This window comes from Mesoplodon mirus (genome assembly GCF_964341445.2).
Source record: "Mesoplodon mirus genome assembly, chromosome: 3".
NCBI classification, from domain to species: domain Eukaryota; kingdom Metazoa; phylum Chordata; class Mammalia; order Artiodactyla; family Ziphiidae; genus Mesoplodon; species Mesoplodon mirus.
Genome location: NC_138978.1, coordinates 152,191,639 through 152,213,018, shown reverse-complemented (window position 1 = coordinate 152,213,018; position 21,380 = coordinate 152,191,639). Strand labels below are relative to the sequence as shown.

General features: G+C 52.9%; 1 protein-coding gene across 7 annotated transcripts in view; it reads right to left on the bottom strand.

The window, feature by feature from the left end:
* Positions 1-21,380, bottom strand: part of PLEKHA6 (pleckstrin homology domain containing A6) — an 82,246-nt gene that overhangs the window by 25,805 nt on the left and 35,061 nt on the right. For 5 of the 7 annotated variants that reach the window (XM_082612901.1, XM_082612902.1, XM_082612898.1 and 2 more), the window contains exons 2-10: positions 20,145-20,225; positions 19,375-19,489; positions 13,518-13,622; positions 12,774-12,846; positions 9,677-9,777; positions 5,872-6,074; positions 3,647-4,129; positions 1,954-2,470; positions 1,432-1,518 (exon numbers count right to left, since the gene is read on the bottom strand). In XM_082612901.1, the coding sequence (XP_082469027.1) occupies positions 1,432-1,518; positions 1,954-2,470; positions 3,647-4,129; positions 5,872-6,074; positions 9,677-9,777; positions 12,774-12,846; positions 13,518-13,622; positions 19,375-19,476 (1,671 nt within the window). In that variant the 5' untranslated portion in view covers positions 19,477-19,489; positions 20,145-20,225. Of the gene's footprint in view, positions 1-1,431; positions 1,519-1,953; positions 2,471-3,646; positions 4,130-5,871; positions 6,075-6,494; positions 6,536-9,676; positions 9,778-12,773; positions 12,847-13,517; positions 13,623-19,374; positions 19,490-20,144; positions 20,226-21,380 lie in introns of those variants that run through there. The other 2 variants (XM_082612899.1, XM_082612904.1) reach the window with 2 other exon arrangements.

Genomic DNA, 21,380 nt, shown 5'->3' with positions numbered 1-21,380 from the left:
AGCTCCTCCCTGTCTCTGCAACTCTATCCAGCAAAAATGCAAATTCCCGCCTGCCCCGTGGGGGCAGTTCCATCTGGGTCGAACAAATAGGCGGTGACATTAATTATTCATGTGGTAATTTACAATTCTCCTTTCCCCAGGAAACTCCCAGCTGCCCTAAAGGGCTTTGCAGAGAAGGGGTGTGAAGGTGCAAACCAAAATATAAGCCACTTTGTTGTGTCCTGGTTTTGCCAACAAAGGTTGTCAGATGGATGGGGGATGAGGAGGCGGGGAGGAGCAGGGAGACATGAAGGGAGGGCAGGGGGATGGTAAGGGGCACCAGCTCTGCCTACCTGCTGATCCAAATACTCTAGGTTTCTTTGCAATTGAAGGTCTAAAAGTTCATCCTACCCGGAGCCCGAGGCCCAACAGCAACACAAACAAACAGGAACAGGACAAAAGAAAACAATAAAAAGGAAGCAAAGCAGTTAAGAGTTAGCTGGACAGCGACAAAGAGAGGCCTCTCTGGCCTTCAGGATTCTAGGGAAGGGAGGGGGAAAGGGTGCGGGCAGCCACAGAGGTTGTCTGCTGGACAAGCCCAGCGAGAGAAGGGACACACTCCGAGGCTCCTGGGTCAGCCTGGCCCTGCCCTGGGAGAGGGAAGCACCACTGAAGCCATCTAGTCAGCACTTCTTGGAGCTTTTTCTGAGTTTTCTGGAAAATCCACTGTTTACGGATGGGTGCATTTGCTGTGTGTCTTGGCTATAGAGTTTGGACACCGGCAGAGAAGACTCAGAGACAGGGGTCAGTGACAGACCGTCGGGGACAAGGATTCTGCCTGTTGGCTCCAGTGGTTCTCCCCAGCTCCCCAGGGGGAGCATCTGCATCGAGTTCTCCAGGTGGAGACAAAAATTCTCAGGAGAACAAATGCCCAGAAGAGACACAAGTAGAAAGGGGAGAGAAAGTAGGCAAAGACACAGTATGGAAAATCTTTTCTTCCTCAATCCGACTTCTAGTCTCTTTCCCCCAAAGTGACATTCCAGGCAAGGACAAGCTTGAAGCAAGTACGCTTAGGGGGAAGAAGACTAGAAGATCATGCCTGTTTTGGGAGCTCTAGCTTAACTTTTCTTCCCAGCCCATAGCCTAAGCCCCCTGTCCAAGCCCCTCTGCATGCTGGAGAGGAGTTGTTCTGAGATTGAGAGAATGGGGACATTTCACGCTTCCAGATCTTGTCCCTGCTCCTCTGCCCTGTGTCACAGAGGAGGAGGGGTAACTGACACCACTCTCCGTATTGGGGTTAGAGTCCAGGCCGGAGGGAGGAGGTATCCAGAGGCTGCTAAAGACCAGACGGGCCAGGCATCGGGCACAGAGCATCCCTGCGTCTGCCCTAGTTTGGCCCCGTCCTGGGAGGAGAGGTCCTGAGGGGAAGTGGAGTGGGAGGAGAGGACGTACCATCTTATCGTGGACCGTGGGGGATGGTGGGTAGTTGTAGGGGAACAGTCCTGCAGGGACTGGCCGCCTGTCTCCCAGGTAATCATACTGGAAGAGAAAGGGGATTGGAGAGGTGAGGGGGTCCAGCTGGGATATGGACTTCCCCACCAACTGAAGTTCAAGGTTAGGGATGTTTGTAACCTGTCCCAGAGCAGATTTCAAACTAAAATGGACAGCCTTTAACCACTGCAATATCCTTGCAATGATCTGTCCAGGTCCTCAAGATTTGAAAAGATAGAACCCTCTCTGTCCTCTTATATAGAATTAGGGCTCCTGGTACAGGCAAATCCCCCAGGCAGCTCTCCTACGGACAGAACCACAGGGCCAGTGGCTTCCCCTGGGCAGCATCCCTGGTCCTGCTGACACAGCCCAGTGACCCCATGTCCCCAGATGCCCCTGCATCTCCACCTCTTCTCAGCAGATGGTCTTAGGCTTCCGGGGGATCTCAGGGGCTGAGGAAGGAGGGGAAGGTTGGTAGCTCACCTTGGGGGAGCTGATGGATCGCCTCATCACATAGGCAGCAGGGTCAGCATAGATGTCCTCGCTGCGAGGTGGCAGCCGCTCGAAACGGGCACTGGGTGAGCGGACGGGGGAGAAAACGCGGGCGCGGCTGTAGGACCCCTGGCTTGGCGAGCGGGGCACAGAGTGGGAACGGGGCTGCAAGGACAGGCGGCGCAGGGAGCCGGAGGCAGCATCCAGTTCATCATAATAGACAGGCTGCCGGGAGGGGCTGGGGATCCAGGTGGTGCCATCCTGCCGCCCATAGCCGGCAGGCTCCTTCCACTCACGCAGCTGGAAGGCGGGGCCGCCTCCATTCCGGAAGGAGTGCCGCTTGTCTTCCAGGGCCCAGGGTGGGCTAATCCGATCGTAGGCCGGCATGGAGCAGATGCTATCGGGCCGTACCCCTGGCGGGTAGTACTGGTAATCATCAGGGTACTGGGAGGAGTAGGGGCTGTAATACTCAGGGACCCTACGGGACACAGGGTAGAACCTAGAGGGACTGAGACAGAGAGGACTTTGTAAGGAAGCCAGACAAAATGGGCACGCCCCCAGCCACCTGTCCGTGCCCCAGCCCCTCCTCCTTGGCCTCCAGCCTAGAGTGGGCTCTGACTAGGTGAATGGTGCCCTAGGCTGACCTTGCGAGCATACGGGGGCGCCCACTGCCCAGGCACGGAGGCTTGTTTCCAGAAGTGCAAGGAAAGACCTGTCCTCAAAGCTCTCCCCCTCAACCAGTTCCCTGAGGCCAGAAATTTCACCATTCAGAGCTTCCCTCTTTGTCTCTTTGTCTCCCTGGGGAGAAACTTTAAGCCTTATTAGCCATCTCTATCTCAGCATGAACCAATTGATCAGATTCTTTCCAGAGAGGCTAAGAGCAGAAGGAACACTAGAGTGCACCAGACACCTGGAGGGGGACAACGGAGGAGGGACAAAGGGATGCCTTCGCTGATTTTATGATCCTGTCAAGGACCCAACCAGTCTGTTCCTGGGATTCAACCCTAGTGAGGCGCTGTCCCCAGGGCAGGGCAGACGACCACAGTGAGCTGCCCCCCCAGACCCCCAGGGAAGGAGCGGCAGCCCCACTTGCCCTGATGAACACAATCAGGTCCAATAAATGTCTTCAAGTATTTGAAAGCCAGTCACTCGATAAAGAAGTAAATTGGTCTATTGGAAAGAACTTGGGCCAATGAGTAGCAACGTTTTTCTTTTTTAAAAAACTGCTTATAAATAATGGCCTGCAGACAGTTAGAGCTTCAAAAACGGAGTGAGTTGCCTTGGCAGCTAGTGAGTCTCGCATTGGTAGAAACACTGGATGCTGTACAAGGGTGGGAAGCACAGACGGATGTCTGGCTGGAACAGCTTTAAAGGCCCCTCGCTGTGACTGCCTGCACGTTTCAGGCCACCCAGCGTCCTGTGAGAGGCACTGGGTGCTCCGTCCTTTCCTCTGAAGTAAGTAGACAGAGGGAGCAAGAGTCAAGGGCAGGGGGCAAACTCTACAGATGGAACCATGGGGTTAGTAAGCATCTGGGCAAGCAGGGAATCCTGGGGTTTTCTTGGTTTCCCAATTCAGCCTGGCTTCCAGAAGGTTTCCAACAGAGGGCGCCTCCATGTCACTCCCCCAGCCCCAGCCCCCAGGCGGTACACCATCCCCACTCCACCCCACCCCACCAGGCCTCACCTCCGAAGATCTTCAGGAGGGGGCACCCCTCGGCGCAGGTTCACCCACTGCTGAAGCTGGTTCATGGAGCTCTTGCGCTGGGCGATTTTGTCGGGGTTGGCACGTGGGGGGAAACTCCGCCGGTGCCCCCCACTCTCTGAGTCCTGAGGTGGGAAAGCTGTGCTCCCCGGCCGGCTTGGGGAGCTATACTGCCAGCCATTGGGCTGGGTGGGCCGCTCCCCACCTCCTGGGACCCTTGGGCCCTCAGGGTAAGGACTGCCTGGGTCTGAGGCTGGTTCTGGTCCAGCGTGGACACCATTGGCTTTCACCAGAGGCTCGCTCTTGACCTCAGGCCTCTCAGGCCTCCTCTCCACCTTCTCGCAGCCTCGGCCATCACCCTCTCCTCGAGTCTTGGCCTCTGGTTCAGGCTTGGGAAGGCTGTTTTGGGGGGGTTGGTGGTGGTGTTTGCTGGGTGGGATGTTCTCAGAGTCTGGCTTCTCGTGGCTGTGGGATGCCAAGGGAGATGTTGTAAGGGACTCCAGCCCAGCATGGAGTTCAGGTGGGGGGAAACTGGGAAGGAGAAAAGGAGTGGAGAAGGATGGACAGGAAGGCAGTGATGGAAACAGGATTCCATGAATTCCAATTCTGTTTCCTAAATCCTACCATTTTATATTCTTGCTCCAGCCTGGGCAACTATAAAGCATACTCCAAGCTTGCCTGTGCATATGTGCTCATCTTGCCCTCCTGGTCCTCCTCATGTGTCACCCTCTGCTCCCTTCTGCTGAAACTCCTTGAGTCCAGCCTCCTAGCTATGGCCGAGACTAACCTCACCCAGACTAGGTCTCTCCTGTAGTCTGTCCCTGATCCAGCCCCCCTCACTTGGTGTGCACTATACACTACACATAATCGGAACCATCCTTGATGTCTCAGCCACAGAGGTTTGTGACAGGTCAGCCCTCGCTCCTTTAGGAAGTTACTTAACTTCCACGAGTCTTGGGCCCCTCGTTGGCAGGGTGGGTAGGACTGTGTGAGATCAAACATGGCAGGCGCACCAGGGGCTGAAGCTGTTGCCTCAAACTTCACAGGCATAGAAAGAGGCTAGTTCCCCTCTCCCAAACAAGCATCTTCCAGGACTTTCTATTAGAGTATAAGCTCCATGAGGTAGGAGCTTGTCAGACTTTTCCTACCTTGTTTTCCTAGCACCCTATACACATTTCTATTTACAGTAAATATTTATGAAAAGAATGAGTGAAGTTCTGGGGCTTCCCTGGTGGTGCAGTGGTTGAGAGTCCGCCTGCCGATGCAGGGGATGCGGGTTTGTGCCCCGGTCTGGGAAGATCCCACATGCCGCGGAGCGGCTGGGCCCGTGAGCCATGGCCGCTGAGCCTGCGCATCTGGAGCCTGTGCTCCGCAACGGGAGAGGCCACAACAGTGAGAGGCCCGCATACCGCAAAAAAAAAAAAAAAAAAAAAGAATGAGTGAAGTTCTGGAATTCCACCCCTTGGTCAAAGAAAAGATGGAATCTCATGACAGTGTTTTCCTTACACCTTCCCCAATTCAACATAGTCAAGCATCCTTGTTGAGACACTGCTTGGTAAACATTTTCAAGACATGTACACAGACTTGGAGTCTATACTGTAAAACTTCCTTCTGCTGGATCCCTGTTAACATCTAACTTAAGACTCAATGCCCAGTTCAAGTAGAGACAGGTGCTGAGACTGCGGGTGATGACAGGATGAGGTGACAGGAGCAGTCACATACTGAGTGCTTGCTGCATGTCAAGCATTTTACCTCTACTGTTGAGTCCTCACAACAACCCCATGAGGTAGGATTATCACTATTGTCTCTGAGGGTCAGAGGTTAAGTAACTTACACTTAGGTCACACAGTGGGCAAGTGTTCAAGTTGGGATTCAAACCTGAGTCCCACAAAGCCTGTATGCATAACAAAACAAGCAAATGACCCTGGTCTTTGGCTCCTGGCCAGGCCTGGATGGAACCTGGCTTCTCTCTTGGCCTCCACCAGCTCAGAGAGAAGAGGAGGAGCTGGCCAGGGGCAAAGAGACTACAGGCTCTGAATTCACGTAGCCAGGCACCCTGCTGGGAGGCAAGGAGTTGGCTCACATGTTCTCAGAGGTTCAAGTCCACATGCTGGGCTCAGCAAGGGCACAGAGATGGGCACCTCTTCACTCCTCTTCTCTCTCTCTAATAGCAGTCCTCATGCCTATGCCCAGTCCCTGGCACTCACTTGTGACGTGCCGCTTGGGGCACCGACTTCTGGGCTGGGGGGATCTGTACTCGGGCAGCCTCCCCCATGGCCTGGATCCAGGCCTCCTGCTCCTCGGGGCTCTCGGCACTGAAGAAGTAGGTGCGGACCCCGGCATGCTCAGCCTGTGGGGAGAGGCAGTACGTGGAACTGTCCCCAGCCTCGTCCACCCAGCACACAGTCACCTGTGGGGAGAAGACACCCACGCCCACAGGACAGGTGGTCAGGCAGGTCGTTCCCCTGACCTGCAGCTCTTCGCCCCATATGGAGCTCAGGGCAATGTGAGGAGGCCCACAGCTGTCCCAAGTGCTCCAGCTGGCATCCAAGTATCTGCCTTGACTAGCTCTCTGGACACCACTAGGCAGCCCAATAGCCAGGTAAGCTGACCTGCCCCACCTGAGGGACAATTACCTCGCCCGCTCTCCCATCAAATTCCATGTTTGATTTGAAGGGCAATTACCCCATGCCCGGGAGAGATGCCCCCCTACCCCAACCACATACCAGTCTCAGCCCCAGCTCAGCCTCTGAGAAGCTGACACTCTCTTCCGTGCAGCGGGACAGCGCGGGCACACGGGGGACATGCACAGACAGTCAGAGCACGCTACCTAGTTGGCGGCTGCAAGCAGGTGCAGCAGGCGGTAACCCAGAAGCGAGCTCCTGTCCAGAGGAGGGGTCCTCACGCGGCCAGAAGGAGGAGAAGCAGAGAACAGGTCAACCGAACACCAGAAGGAGAGACAGGAGACGTGACAGGAATGTTGAGGAACAGAGGGAAGTGGGGAGCTGTTCAGACTAGCCCCTTCTACTCGGTGTCACCACTGGGACCACAGCACCCAGCAAGGCTCAGGTCAGCCCACTAGGAGTGGGGGTGGACAGCTTGCACCCGGCAAACCTGGGTTGCTTGAGGAGAGAAGGCAGGGCAGCCCAGCGCTAATCCTAGCTCTGTTCCAAACCAGCCCCGCAACTGTAAACAACTCGAGATATTGCTCTGGCCTTAACTGATGCATCTGTTTGATGGGGAGGGTCCATGAGGAAAAGACGCTCCAGTGTTAGATTCTTTCTGGGGTCTCAGAACACTTCCTAGGAGAGACCAGTCTCCCAGAAAAAGCAGCTAGCCTTGTTCATCCCATTCAATATGAGAGACCCAAAAGTGTTTAAGAGTCTCAGATATGAACTCCACTATGGGTGGAGTTTAGCACTTGGGTGCTAAATCCTGGGTCTCTGGGGGTTGGAAGGGGAGAAGACAGGGCTCCTCTGGCCAAGCCCCAGGGTTCTCCTAAGCAACAGTGTCAAATCCACACCCTTCGAGTGCTTTCCCAGCCAGACCTTCACTTTTCCTCAGAACCTTCCCCAGCGCATGATGTCTTTCCACAGGAGCCATTACCCAGTGAGGGAGCATCCTACTTCTCTAAGGACAGAGATAGGCCTCCTTCCTCTGGATCCGGCCAGTCCCCACCCTCCAGCAGGGCTGCCCAGCAGGTAGGCAGAGACAGGAAGGTGCTGACGAAAAGCCAGTGAAGTTGTAAGGAGGCATCTGGGGGTTGAAACTGCACAGGGATATGGAGAGCAGGGGCCCAGGCAAGCCCTCTGGGGTGGAGAACACAGGGTTATTGTAGAGGGGAGAGACACACAAGTGGGATGAGTGGGTGTGTCCTGGGCTGGTAGGAGTGGCAGCAAATAATTAATTTGCTAAGCATCCAGTGAGCATCCTGTGTGTGCAGAGCTCTGCTCTGGGTACCAGTCACAGGGAAAGCAAAGACATGCTCTTAGCACTTGAAGAGCTCACGGTCAAGCTGGAGGACAAAACATACCCATGGGGAAACAAGGAGAGAGCAAAGGCACGGGAACAACAGCTTGTGACAGGAGAAGGCAGAGGGCCTGGGAAAAGACAGGGTGATTGATGGGGAGCCAGGAGGGGGCACCAGCCTGGAAGCATGAAAGGGGACCAGAGAATTGAGGGAGGTGCCCCCATGGATGAGCCCACAGAGCCCCCACGGGGCTGAGCAGGGACAGAGGAAGGCCATTCAGCAGCAGGCTGGGTGGGAACAGTGCCGGCTCATTACTGGCCATCTGAGGGTTTCGCTTGGTGGCCGCAGCAGGACAAGTCTCCCATCTGTCTCATCTCCCCTCCCTTCCCTGGGGAAAGGCCACTGAATAGCCACAATCTGAACCTTTTGTGGGCCACTGAGCACAGCCCTCAGAGTTGGGTTTTAAAGAGGCAGTGCACTCCTCAGGGGAAAGGGATGGAGGAGAGGGGCCCAGAGATCTGGGTTTATGGAGGGGTGTGTCAGTCACCGGGACGTTGTTCTAACGGGGCTGCCGGCAGAGCTCCCGAGCCGGAGTGTGTGTGTGTGTGTGTGTGTGCGTGCGCGCACGCGTGCGCGCAGGTCTGGAGGGGAAGAGTAAGACAGGCTGTCTGACTGTGTGGGGGTGTGTGCGCGTCTGTGTATAGCAGGCCTGTTTGTTGTTGGTTAAACAGCCTGTTCCTATTTCCCCAGCTAAAATCCGGCTCCCTGGAGCCAGTGTTTTATTGATTACTCATTCTGCAGACAGGACCCTTGGAGGCTGGAAACTAATTATGTGCCTAAGAAGTCCCTCTTTGTTCCCCGGAGCAGCATCTATGTGTCTGCCCACCTCTCTGTGGCCAGGTGACCAGAGCTGAAGGACAGAAAGGGCAGAGTCTCTGGGGCCCCAGGAACTCGGATGCTGCCCTCGAGTAACCTGTGTGTTTTCAGGGTCTTGCACAGCAATTCTCAACTGGGGGAGAGAGGGCTTTGTACTAAGAAAATGCATGGTTGATATCATAATTTTATATTGGAAAATGAAAAAGAACCTATGATCTTTGCATCATAAAATACAAAAAGGGCATGGAATTTTCATTGTTTTTAATGGGCCATGAATTTTTAAATGTGGAAAAACACTGGCCTAGGATGAGATAGCTGCAGTCCCGTCTCTGATGGGTGGGTCCCCCAGGGGTTCCGAGGAGTGGCGCTGAGCAGGCAGGTGAGGTCCATCTCCCTGGGCCCTTATTCCCTCAAAGTGTGTCTCTGTGAGGTTTGTAGCTTTCAATTATACTGAAACTCAATTCCTAACTTTCTGCAAAGATTTTTTTTTTTTTTTAAATTAGAGCATGTTGTTTATGGAAACTAAAAAACACAGGCCTACAAAACCCATTTTACAAGGTGGCAAAAATACTAGGGTGCTGGCCCATGACAAGGGCTGGAGAGGGGACAGGGTGCAGGCAGCAGGGCTGAAGGGCAAAGGGAAAAAAAGGAAAGTGAGGACAAATGACAAATTGAGGGCCCTTACATGGGCCGGTGGGAACGTGCTGTACACTGAATAGTAGTGAACAACTTACATCTGAGACCCTTTGAGTAAGTTTGACTGGGGGTCTAGCTCCCTGGGCCCAAAGTGGGGAGGAAGACTTTCCAGAATGGATCTTAGAAACCCACCCGGCCACAGTTCCTGCCTCTGCTATGAGGGATTTCCTAGGTGCCAGGCCACTGGGCAGAGGGTCCATGGCCTCAGCACGTAACTAATTCTCCCCCAGGAAAGACTGTGGTACCGCTGAAGCTCATCTCTACAGGCCCACCCTGAGGAGAGAAGAGGAAGGGGTCCCGGCACAGCCTCACAACAGCCTGTACTGAGCCCAGGGACCACTGCCTGCTCACCCCAGTACTACCACTTGGGGCTTCTGAGGAGGTGGCTCTTGATCCTGTTCCATTCTTGTATGCTCTAGAAGAGCCGGCCTCCCTCCCCTACCTGACCTGGGAGAGGAAGGCCAACTGACCTTAAAGGTATGTTTTCGGCTGATGTTGTCTGAGGGCTGCACCGCAGCTACCCGGAAGCTCAGGAGGGGGATGCTGCCCAGGATGCTCTCCTCCTTCTCATCTGTCAAGGAAATAGAGGCACAAGTGAGATGTATGTGTGCGGGGGGGAGGGGAGGGGAGGGGAGTGTATCAGCTCTATTAGGATAAATACCAACAAATGTCTGTTACTCATCTACTATCTGTCAGGCACTTGGGGCCACCACACAACCACACAGGGCGTGCTCTGCACAGCAAGAGGCACACTCCCTGGAGCTGGGGAGCGTGGCAGCCCTACAGGCAGTGTTCTAGACTTGGGGACTGTAGAGGTGAATGTGAGAGTAGTAGTGCCCGACCTTGGGGAGCTCACATTCCAGTGCGAAAGCAAACAAGCACAGAAGAGCCAACATTTTGGAGGGCTTGCCATATGTCAGGCACTGTTCTAAGTTAAAAGGCTTAATGGATTTAACCTGCCCAACAATCCTATGACTGGGTACTCTTATGATCTCCATTTTATAGGTAAGGACGTTGAGACACAGAAAGATTAAATAACTTGTCCAGGGCTTCCCTGGTGGCGCAGCGGTTGAGAGTCCGCCTGCCGATGCAGGGGACATGGGTTCATGCCCCGGTCCGGGAAGATCCCACATGCCGCGGAGCGGCTGGGCCCGTGACCCGTGGCTGCTGAGCCTGCGCACCCGGAGCCTGTGCTCCGCACCGGGAGAGGTCACAGCAGTAAGAGGCCCGTGTACCGCAAAAAAAAAAAAACAAAAAAAAACAAAAAAAAACTTGTCCAAGGTTACTTAAGTAGAAACTGGTGGATTAGTCTTTAACCCAAGAAGTCTGACTTTCAAGCTAGCATTCTTAACCTTCCTCCCATCCACAGTGCCTCTCCAAACAAGGTGATCCCAACAGTGACACATGGAACAGGATATAACGGGATGCGGTGCGGTAGAGTGCATGCTCGCATCTTCGGCTCTGGCTCTCTTGGGTAATTGTCTCTAAGGTTCTCCCAGGCACCTGGCAGCTTGCTTTGTCTTCTCCTGACTAGACCCCTCCCCTTTACAGTCCCTATGTCTGCACAGAAGACACGCCCTTGCATGCCCCCACCCCTCCCTGCCCTCTGATCCCCAGAAGCAGGCTAACAATCAGGCTGCTGCATAATTCATCCCGAATCTCCAAAGGAGCCTGAAGGATTAGCTAGTCAGGCCCCCAGCTATCAGCAGGAGACAGAAAGGGTAGGGGTGCTGTGTGGGAACCATGAGGTTGGGACTATAACTATGAGGCCGTGGCAAGACCCTCCCCGCTTCCCTGGGATATAGCTCTTTATTCCTGGGGCTAGAGACCCTGTAAAACCCTCAGCTAGGGTTCAGAAGAAATCTCACAGGGGTTACAGACTCCACTAGCTCCCCTTCTCCCCTTACTCAGCACTTGCACAAGATACTTAGCCCAAGGTCCAGTTTTCTGGGCAGACCTCGGCATGGTACCCAGAGGATGGACTAAGCTAAAGGAACAGGAGGGCTGGGAACCCAGAGCTTCTTCAGGAAGCCAGAGGCCATCATCCCCAGGAGGAGGTGGGCCCCCTGCCTGGCTGAGTCCAGGCCAGTGTTTAGGGGTCTCCTGAGAGCATCTCTCAGTGCACAGTGACCCCTCCATCTCCATGCCCCTTGAGTTCAGAGCTTCTCCACTCACACCAGGCCCTGCAGAGACCCTGGCCTTCCCTCCAGCTTCTGTTATACTCTGGCTCCTGTGCGGCCCTACATCCCGGGGCCCAGCCTGAGCAGATTCTTCTCCCTCAGTCTTGGGATTTCCTCTGTGACTAGACCCTGGACGTGCATCCCCTTCCTGATCTCTCTCCTTGGGATTCAGGTGCCTCAGGGCACAGGGACAGCAGTGTTCTAAGGGTGGCGGGGCAGCGGGGGGGGGGGGGGTTACTAGGTACAACCTTTGTTTGCCAAAGTTAATGATTCAGTGAATTGCTCCCAGGAGACCTGGAGAAATCAGAGCTCTGCCATTCCCAGGGCACGGAGGAAAAGGAAACGGACACTCCTGCTGCTCGATCATTTTATCCTCTCCTCAGCGCCCAGGCCTCCTTGCACAGCATCAGTGTGACAGAACCGTCACTGTCATCAACCCTCACTAGCTCCTCCCTGCCCTCCTTGACATATTGTTGCTGGACATACTTTAAAAATAACTTCCTAGAGGCTGCTGCACCAAGGTTATAAGAGTTTTGCCCTCCTTTCTGCGGGGGAGGAAAGGGAGTGAGTGGTGGGGTAGGCACAGAGGGCAGAAGCTGGGGGATAATCATTGACTCCACATTGACTGAGCACCTACTATGTGCCAGGTGCTGTTTTCAGTGCTGTGGATACAGCAGTGAACAAAACTGACCAAACAATCCTGCCTACACAGATCGGATCATACATTCCAGTGGGATGGGGGAAGCTCAACATGCAAGGTCCAATTAGCAGGTGACCTGCTAGTGAGGACCAGGGACCCTCCTCTTCTTCCTCCTTTTCTTTTCCCACCCACGCCCTCCCCCGGACTTCACCCTCTGTCATCTGACTGTCTTGTTCATCCACCACACCAGCCACCAAGGGCCTAGAACTCTGCCTGAAATCTAGTAGGCACTCGGTAAATATTGTCGAATGTGAAATGAGTGAGTGAATGAGTGAGCAGGTGAGCTTGTCTTTATCCCGTCACGTGCCACTGGTGCCGGCGACCACAGGGGGGATATGTGCCCCCCCACCCCCAACATCCATCAGAAAACGAGCCCTGTGACAGGGCAGAATGAGAAAGAGGGGGCCCTGGCTTCCCAGAGCCCCTGCCAGTGCCAGGCGCAAGCTCACCCTTTATTCTTTCTTTCTTTTTTTTTTTTTTTTTTTGCGGTACGCGGGCCTCTCACTGCTGTGCCCTCTCCCGTTGCGGAGCACAGGCTCCGGACGCGCAGGCTCAGCGGCCATGGCTCACGGACCCAGCCGCCCCGCAGCATGTGGGATCTTCCCGGACCGGGGCACGAACCCGTGTCCCCTGCATCGGCAGGCGGACTCTCAACCACTGCGCCACCAGAGAAAGCCGCAAGCTCACCTTTATAGTAGAAGAGGCCGCGATCCACCAGGACAAACCAGCGCTTATTCCACTGCTTAACCCCGGAGCTGGCCTGCAGGAGAAGTGGGGAATAAACAGGATAGTCTGTGACCTGGGCCTGGGGAGGTGGGTGTGTGCAGTGGAAAGAGGGCTGCACTCATTATAAGGACATCCTGCCTCTGCTTGCAGCTCTGCCACTAACAAGTGGCAGCAACCCCCAAGAGCCCTCAGAGGCAGGGAATGACATTACATTATTGCCTGTGACCTTCCACTTCGGTCGTTCTGGGCCTCAGCGTCTCCCCCAGGGAAGATAAACGGTGGAGCGATGAGCCAGAAAGAGTGAGCAGAAGGTCAGGCAGGGAGAGTGGCCAGGTCAACGAGGAGAACTGGACCCCTAGACTTAGAGGAGACATCCCCCTCCCTTCATAGCAAGAGGGCCCTGCTGACTGAGCCACTGGGTTGCTCTGATAGGGTTGATGACAGTATATTTCAAAGTCATTGCATCTGCCCATCAGGAGACCTGGCTGAATTCCCAAATATCACACTAATTTCTCTGTGTGATTTTGGGAAGATACTCAACCTCTCTGAGCCTTTATTAAATTAGGAGATTTCGCAGAGATATACCAAAATAGGACCTGGAGGGACATAGCAAAATATACATGGGCTGTTTTAACTACAGAGGAATTACAGCGCTATGAGGAGAAAGCAGGGATGCGGTGGGCAGAATGGAATAGGAGGCCTCACCTGCTTGAAAAGCCAGCCTGCCTTGGTGACAGGAGCACTGGGGTTCCGCTTCATGGAGTGTGAGCGCTTGCCGAAAGCGATGGCCTTGCGGGATGTCCGTGTGGCCTAGGGATGCAGAGAGCAGCCAGCTTAACTCTTCCTCTCCTCCTTCCTGCTCCACCCTCAAGGGGAGCTGCCCTTGGTGGGAGCTATCCCTCTCCAGGGCCCTGGGGGCCCTTACATTAAGAGGCCCAGGTGAGAAGCTTGGACCTCTTACTAACTCAAGGGCACGGCCTTTCAATTCTTTGGCTCTTTTTCTTATCTCTAAAATGGGGCTCAAAATTATAGTCCTACCTGTCTCACAGCGATGTGTGTTTCTGGCTTTTTCTTAAGGAGAAAATAAGATTTTTCATTTCACTCCTGGCCTATCCTTCTCTACTGGCCTTATTACTCCTTACCTCTTTCATAATGCTTTCTCAGACCCATTCAACTTCAAGTAAATTCCCTACATCATCATCTTCTCCAAGCCCAATTCATTCTTTTTTTTTTTTTATAAATGTATTTATTTTATTTATTTATTTTTGGTCGTGTTGGGTCTTTGTTGCGGTGTGCGGGCTTCTCAGTGCAGTGGCTTCTCCTGTTGCGGAGCACAGGCTCTAGGCATGCGTCAGTAGTTGTGGCACGTGGGCTCAGTAGTTGTGGCTCGCGGGCTCTAGAGTGCAGGCTCAGGAGTTGTGGCGCACGGACATAGTTGCTCCGCGGCACGTGGGATCTTCCCGGACCAGGGCTCAAACCTGTGTCCCCTGCATTGGCAGGTGGATTCTTAATCACTGCGCCACCAGGGAAGCCCTCTATTCATTCTTGAATGTCCAACACACCACAGAGCAGGGAGGGTGTACGGGTGTTCTCCTAGCTCCTTATTGCCACAGGGTCTTCCCCACATTCTGGCAACAATCTCTCTTTCTCGAAGTATCAGTGATCTTTCACTGTTTAGCCCTCTCACCACTATCAGCTTCTAGATCATTTTTTCAGAGTCTAAGGATTTTGATGTCACTCATCCTCTCCATTCTAAGTCTTACCATCACTGTGGACAATTTCATTGCTCCACAGTGAGAGGGAGGATGACCCATCCAGTGGCCTAACTTTAAACTACCTTGATGTCCTCAGTCCAAAATCCTCCACTTCCACCCCAGCAACTCACTCCCATGGCAACACCTTAGACTTGGCCAGCTCCCAAGCCCCTTCACCACCAGCATTGTCAATTCTCATATCCCTATCTTCTGATCACAGCATCCCATCCTCTGGGCTGTTTCACTCCATCCCTCAACGACACCAGCTTTTCTACTCCACTGAGATCCCCAACTCCTCAATACTTGCCTTTTTTTCCTGGATCCATGAGTTACCTCCTGGTGTTAGTTGTTTCCCTACAAAGCCTAGGCCCCCTGGTGGAATAGATCAACCTCACTCTCCAACACCAACACACTATCCAGTGCCTTTCCGCTTGATCTTCTCTGAAACTCTAAATCCCTGATTAATCAAATTATCCACCCTCCCTGCCCTCACAGCCAGATTATAGTGCTGCTGGAGGACAATCACACCACAGTACAGACGAGGTCACTGTGACTCCTCGGTCCCCGGTGCTCCACTGCACACCCTCACCTCTCTCCTGAGCCCAGCGACCTGCCTGCCTCTGCCCTCCCCGCAATGGCTTGGATCCTCCCCCCCAGAGAAAATTGAGGTTGCCAGAAAGCGCTTCCTCAATTTCACACCCTTTTACCCAGAAAATTACTGCCCTTACCACTCTCCTTGTCGCTTTCCCTTCAGTGTGAGAAGAAGAGGCGTTTTCTTCCTTTCCAAGGCTATTGGGTCCAGACTGCTGTTTCCTCTGAGACTTGCATCATTGATAACCTCTCAAATCTGTCTTCATTTCTTCCTCCTCCACTGGCTGCTTCTCCTAAGCAAACATGCTCAGGTCTCTTCATCTTAAAGCATCCCTGTGTCTCTCTCTCTGTCTCTGTCTGTCTCTGTTTCTCTCTCTCAATCTCTCTCTCACTGTCTGTCTCTGTCTCTCTCAGTCATTCTCTCTCCTCCTTCTCACTGTCCCTCACTCAACCACACACCTGACTGCCCCGTCCACCCTCCGCCAGCTGTCCCCGTCAGGTAACACCTTCCCTCCCCTCCCCCTCTTTCTCTTCAGAGATAGGCTGCTGGGAAGAGTCCTGACTTCCTGTCCTCCTTTTACTCCTAAACCTCCTCCACTCTTTTCAGAAATGGTCCCTGCGATGTCAACTCAGGCCACTCAGTCCCTGACATTCTCTTTTTTTTTTTTTTTGCAGTACGTGGGCCTCTCACTGTTGTGGCCTCTCCTGTTGAGGAGCACAGACTCCAGACGTGCAGGCTCAGTGGCCATGGCTCACGGGCCCAGCCTCTCCATGGCACGCGGGATCCTCCCGGACCGGGGCACGAACCCGCATCCCCTGCATTGGCAGGCGGACTCTCAACCACTGCGCCACCAGGGAAGCCCCCTGACATTCTTAAGCACCGATAATGTGAACCTTTCTGTCCTTCCCGAAACTCTTCTTTTGGTTTCTGGGGCACTATTCCTTACTTTTCAGTATCTGCATCTGTGGCCAGTCCTTCTCAATCTCCACCTCCACTCTAAGTGTTGACAGACCTCAAACTTATGCTTTTAGTCTCGTCATACATTGTGCCTGTGTAATGTCATCCATACCCATTGCCTCAGCTGCCAGCAATATGCTGAAAACTCCCTAATCTATATCTAGATTCATTTGCTAGAATGAATCTAGATATAGATTCATTTGTTCCAGTCCATTTGCTCACTAGTTGTCCAACTAGGATTAAATAAGCGCAAAACCAAACTCATCCTCTTTCTAACCAAACTTGTTCTTCTGTACTTCTCATCTCAGTGACTGGGCCACAATCTACCCAGTGGCCCAAACCAGAACTCTGAACAAGCTCACACCGTCCCCTCCTCCCTCCATTCCTCCACACCATCATTTACTCAGGGCTGACAAGTGTGTCTTCTTAATGGATCTCAAGCCTGTCCTTTCTTCTCCAATGCCTCTGTTGGTGCCTCAAGGGTTGTCATCTCTTCTGGCTGTCTACCCTCTGTATTGAACTAAGGTTATCTTTCTAAAATACTTTATTAATTACACTACTCTCTTGCTTAAAATTTCTCACTACCTCTCGTCACTTAGGAGAGAATTCCAATCCTCAGCACAGCGCACAAGGACAGGTCTACAAGATCTGGCTGGGCCACCACCCACTTTCTGCCACTCCACCAGAAAGGCACCACCGCTGGTCATGCCACACTCCGAGTGGTTCTCTCCCATCTCCCTAGGGCTTTGCTCACCATGGGAGGCGGGGGAACCCCACTTCCCTTGTCCACTACCAAATCCCAGCTCATCCTTCACAGCCTAGTGCTGGCCCCCTAGTCCCCGAAACCCCCCTGTTCTCCCAGAATAGTTGCTGCTCCCTCTTCTCAGAAACTTCTCATAGTCTAGACTCTGTCACACTGCAACAGAACTATGGACTTTCTGTCTCTCGTACGAGACTGGGAGCTCTTTGTAGGGAGAAACTTTTGTTTTGTTCATCTCTTTATCACCGGAGCCTAGCAAGGTGTCTAGCTATCAATAAGCACTTAGTAAATACTTGTAGAAGGAAGGAAAGAAGAAACTGGGGTTTATCATAAAGTACCTCCCAAACTGGAAAATGAAATTATTTTCTTTACTTTGCTTGTAAAAACCCACATATAATGGCGGAGATCAGCCATCTGAAGAAGTCATCCACCACCCTCAGAATATGTAAATCCTAAAATCTTTCCCTTTTCTCTCAGTCCGTCATCTGTCATAGTTTCACCTGCTCTCTGCAGCCTAAAAGCTGCTCCCTGCCACTTCAGCCATTCTCCTGCCAACCCCTCAGTAATACTCTAGCCTCCTTATCTTTCTGCCACAGCTTCCCAGCAACCCTCAACCTTAGGTCAATGCAACCATCTGCCAGGCCATAGCACTGCTGGAGAAAAACCACAGACGCCTGTGGATCAGAGCCACACAGATTCAGTCTGTGACCTCAGATGACTCTTCAGTATTATTGGGCAATATTCCAAATGTTCCTTGTTGATCACTGACCCTTGGGCTTATTCTGAAGCCCCCCACCCCCCAATGCCTCTCTATCCACCTCACTCTTCTCAGCAGAAAACCCCACCTCCTACTTCCCTGCAAAAGTTGAAAACATGAAGTGGGAGTGTCTTGAACTTCCTAGCCCCACCGCCATGTTTCACATACCTTTCTTATGCAGCCTCAGGAAGAGGGCCCCTCCCCTATCCAGGCTGACAGCACCTTTGCACCTGACTCCTGTCTCTACACAGACATGACTCATTGGCTATGCCCTTTCTCCTGAAACTACCTACTGGCTCATTCCCCTCCTTCCCTTAACACCTTGAAACAAAACAAAATGAACAAAAAAAACCTCCCTGCATCTTGCATATCTCCTAGCTGCCACCCTCCACCCCTCATTTCCCTTCACGGTCAAGTTTCTTTAAAAAACTTTTTTTTGGGGCCTCCCTGGTGGCGCAGTGGTTGAGAGTCCGCCTGCCGATGCAGGGGATACGGGTTCGTGCCCCGGTCCCGGAGGATCCCATATGCCGCGGAGCGGCTGGCCCCGTGAGCCATGGCCGCTGAGCCTGTGCATCCGGAGCCTGTGCTCCGCAACGGGAGAGGCCACAACAGTGAGAGGCCCGCATACCACAAAAAAAAAAAAAAAACTTTTTTTGAAATATTTCAAACATTTCAGAGAAGTAGGGACTAAATCACCACTGCATGTTGCTTTCTTTCCCTAATAAAACATGACAAATAGAGCTGAAACTCCCTTTGAGCCCCCTCCCCAATCTCATTACCTTTTCTTCCTCCCTAGAGGTGACCACTGACCACAAATTAGTATGCCTGTCCGTGGTTATAGGCTTGTACTGCAAGCTTATCTATAAAAATGCTGAATTACTTTTCATGTTTGTACATTTTACATAAATGATACCATGGTTTTCATATCCTACAACTTGCTTTTTCCTCAGCATTATGTTTTTAAGGTTCGTCCTTGTTATACATCTCACTCCAGTCCATTTTTAATTTTTGGAGAGTCCTCCATTGTATGACTACACTACCATTTACTATCTCGTTTCTTAGAAGAGCAGTTTTCTACTCTTCAGTGTCCTGTATCTGCCCTCCCATCCCCTCTTAAGCCCTCTCCAGCTTGTCTTTGTCTTCCGCCCTCCTCACACCACTGAACTGCTCTTATCAGGGTCTCCAATTACCACAATGTTGCTAAACCCCATGGATACTTTTAGCCCTTATCTTACTGGACCTCTTTGCAACATTCTTCTCTGATTACTTCCTCCTGATGGTCTTTTCCTTCCTCCACCTTTCTGAGCGCTCAATTGCCATGTCCTTCATGAGTTATTCTTCTTTCGCTGTCCCCCTAGATCAGTGGTTCTCAGTGAGGGTGGGGCAGTTTTGTCCCACAGGGGGCATTTGACAATGTCTGGAGAAATTTTTGATTGTCACAGGGTGGGGGCTACTGGCATCTAGTGGGTAGAGGCCAGGGCTGCTGCTCAACATGCTACAGAGAAAGAATGGTCCCACACTACAAAGAATGATCCAGCCCCCAATGCTAATAGTGCTAAGGTTGAGAACCCCTGGTCTAGATGTTGGTCTTCTGTATGGTTCTGGTCTGAGCCCTCCTTCCTCCCCACTCTCCACTTCCTGCATCACATCACCTGCTCTTTGGAACCTGCAGAAAAAAGCAAGCAGCCTAATACGTTTCCTAGGATTCCTCCCCAACAGCTTGCGTGGGGGACCGGACTTACCCGGACACTGGGCCGCTCTGGAGGGACCTCGGACACCATGTTGTGGTTGGATAGGTCACTGTTGGCGGTAGTTGGGTGTTTCCCACCTGCTTTATTGGACATGTCCAAGGTCGATCTGATTTCAAGTTGACCAAAAAAGAAGTGACTAGTGAGACCAAGAAACAATGGGTGCCACCCATCCCTTTTCCCAACCCTGCCATTCACTGTTCCAGCATTCAGCACAAATTAGGTCCCCTCAGTGCTCCCAAGGGGTCCTCTCAGTGGCTCCTGCTGCTTTTCTGAGATTATATGCCAGTAACCCTGAACAGTCTCCTCTCTTTTTCCTGCAAATTTATCTTAAAAACCTAGACCCTAGGACTCTGGAACTCGGACTATGAGAGTCATTTAATTATCTTTCTTTCCTTTCATTTACTGAGCCAAGATCAGAGGAATTAGCATTTGGCTCTCGTGGTCATAGCAGATTCCCTCACTACTCTCCTCAGAGTCCCCAGGTGATTGACATGCCAGCCTCAGAAGTGTCTCACTCCTTTAGCTCAGCCCATGGGATGCAACAACCTGGGACCTGCAAGATTCCAGAAAAAGTGGTTGAGGGTATCAAGCCAGATGGGTCTCAGGAGTTTCCAGTCCTCAGAACTGAGGTGAGCGACCCTAAACCTCTCCTGCTCTCCTTTCTGACCCCCACTCCCTTCCTCTTCCTAGCTACACAGAGGCAGCGGGATGATGGTGGTTAAGGACGGAAAGGCCAAACAGCAAGTAAGGGGTAAACGTACATTTTCAAGTCAAACTTTTTGTTTTCCTCTGGGACCTGGCCGGTCAGTGGGTGTAGAAATGTGTTCCGTCTTTCATTATGGCTGTGGAGGCAAAAGAGAGAGAGAGAAGCTGTGGTCAAAACGAAGAAGGCAGAGACACAGGCTAAAGGGTGGACAGGCCCTAGGCAGTGACAGGGATGGTGACCACACAGGAGCTTGTTGTTCTGTCCTCCAGTGGGACAGTAAGCAGCAAGACAGAGGGCTGGGCTGTAGAAGGTCATTTGGAGAGGGAAGGGGAGGGGAGGAGAGGGGAGGAGAGGGGAGGGGAGGGGAGGGGAGGAGAGGAGAGGGGAGGGGAGGGGAGGGGAGGGGAGGGGAGGGGAGGGGAGGGGAGGGGAGGGGAGGGGAGGGGAGGAGAGGGGAGGGGAGGGGGCAGGAAGATGTCTTTCTGACAGTATTAATTACTTACTAGAGATCCCCAGGCTGGAAAGAAACCCCACTTAACCCTTTCAGTGGCCATCCTGGGCACGTATGTGGGGGGCGGGGAGGGGCTCCAATAGTCAAGGCTTGGTGTTAGGCTGGTTCCCTCCCAGGGACAACTCCTGCCAGGGCTCCACATAAAAACCACTCACTCATTATTTGCTAAAAGAATTCTCTTGCAACCTTGGACTCCTTCCTCTCCCGCTCTATCTTTCTTCAAATGAAATGAGACATCCAGAAATTCCATCCTTGAGCTTGGGATGGGCCCCACTCACACCCCAAGTCCAGGGCCTCCCCGTCTAGGGGCTACCTGAGTAGCCGACACCTCAGGAGCTGTCCAGCATTGAGGTGAGTGCTGGCTCTCAGTCAGATCTAATTAAGGGACGCTGTGGCCAGGGAGGGTTGTGTGGACATCCCGCCAGGAAGCAGGGGCGAACATGGGCTAGGGCCGGGGTCTGTGCAGAGGCAGATGGGAAGCTCCCTTGGGAGTTGTGGCTCTTCTGGCTGGCTGGCTGCCACGTTAGCTCCCGGTGGCTCTGCAGGGAGGTAAGGGAGAAAGGGCAGGAGACAGAGCTTAGGGAGGGGCTGGCTCAGAGGGTCTAAGCCATAAGTGGCAGCAATTTGAGATGGATTCTGAAAGCAGAGGGTCACCTGGCAAGAAGGCTGTGGGAGATTCAAGCGTGCAGCCAGTGGGGGGCTGGAACAATGTTAAGGTCTTCTTCACCCTCTTGGGAGATACTGTGAGAGCCCAGAGCATGCTCAGTCCACCCCCAGAAG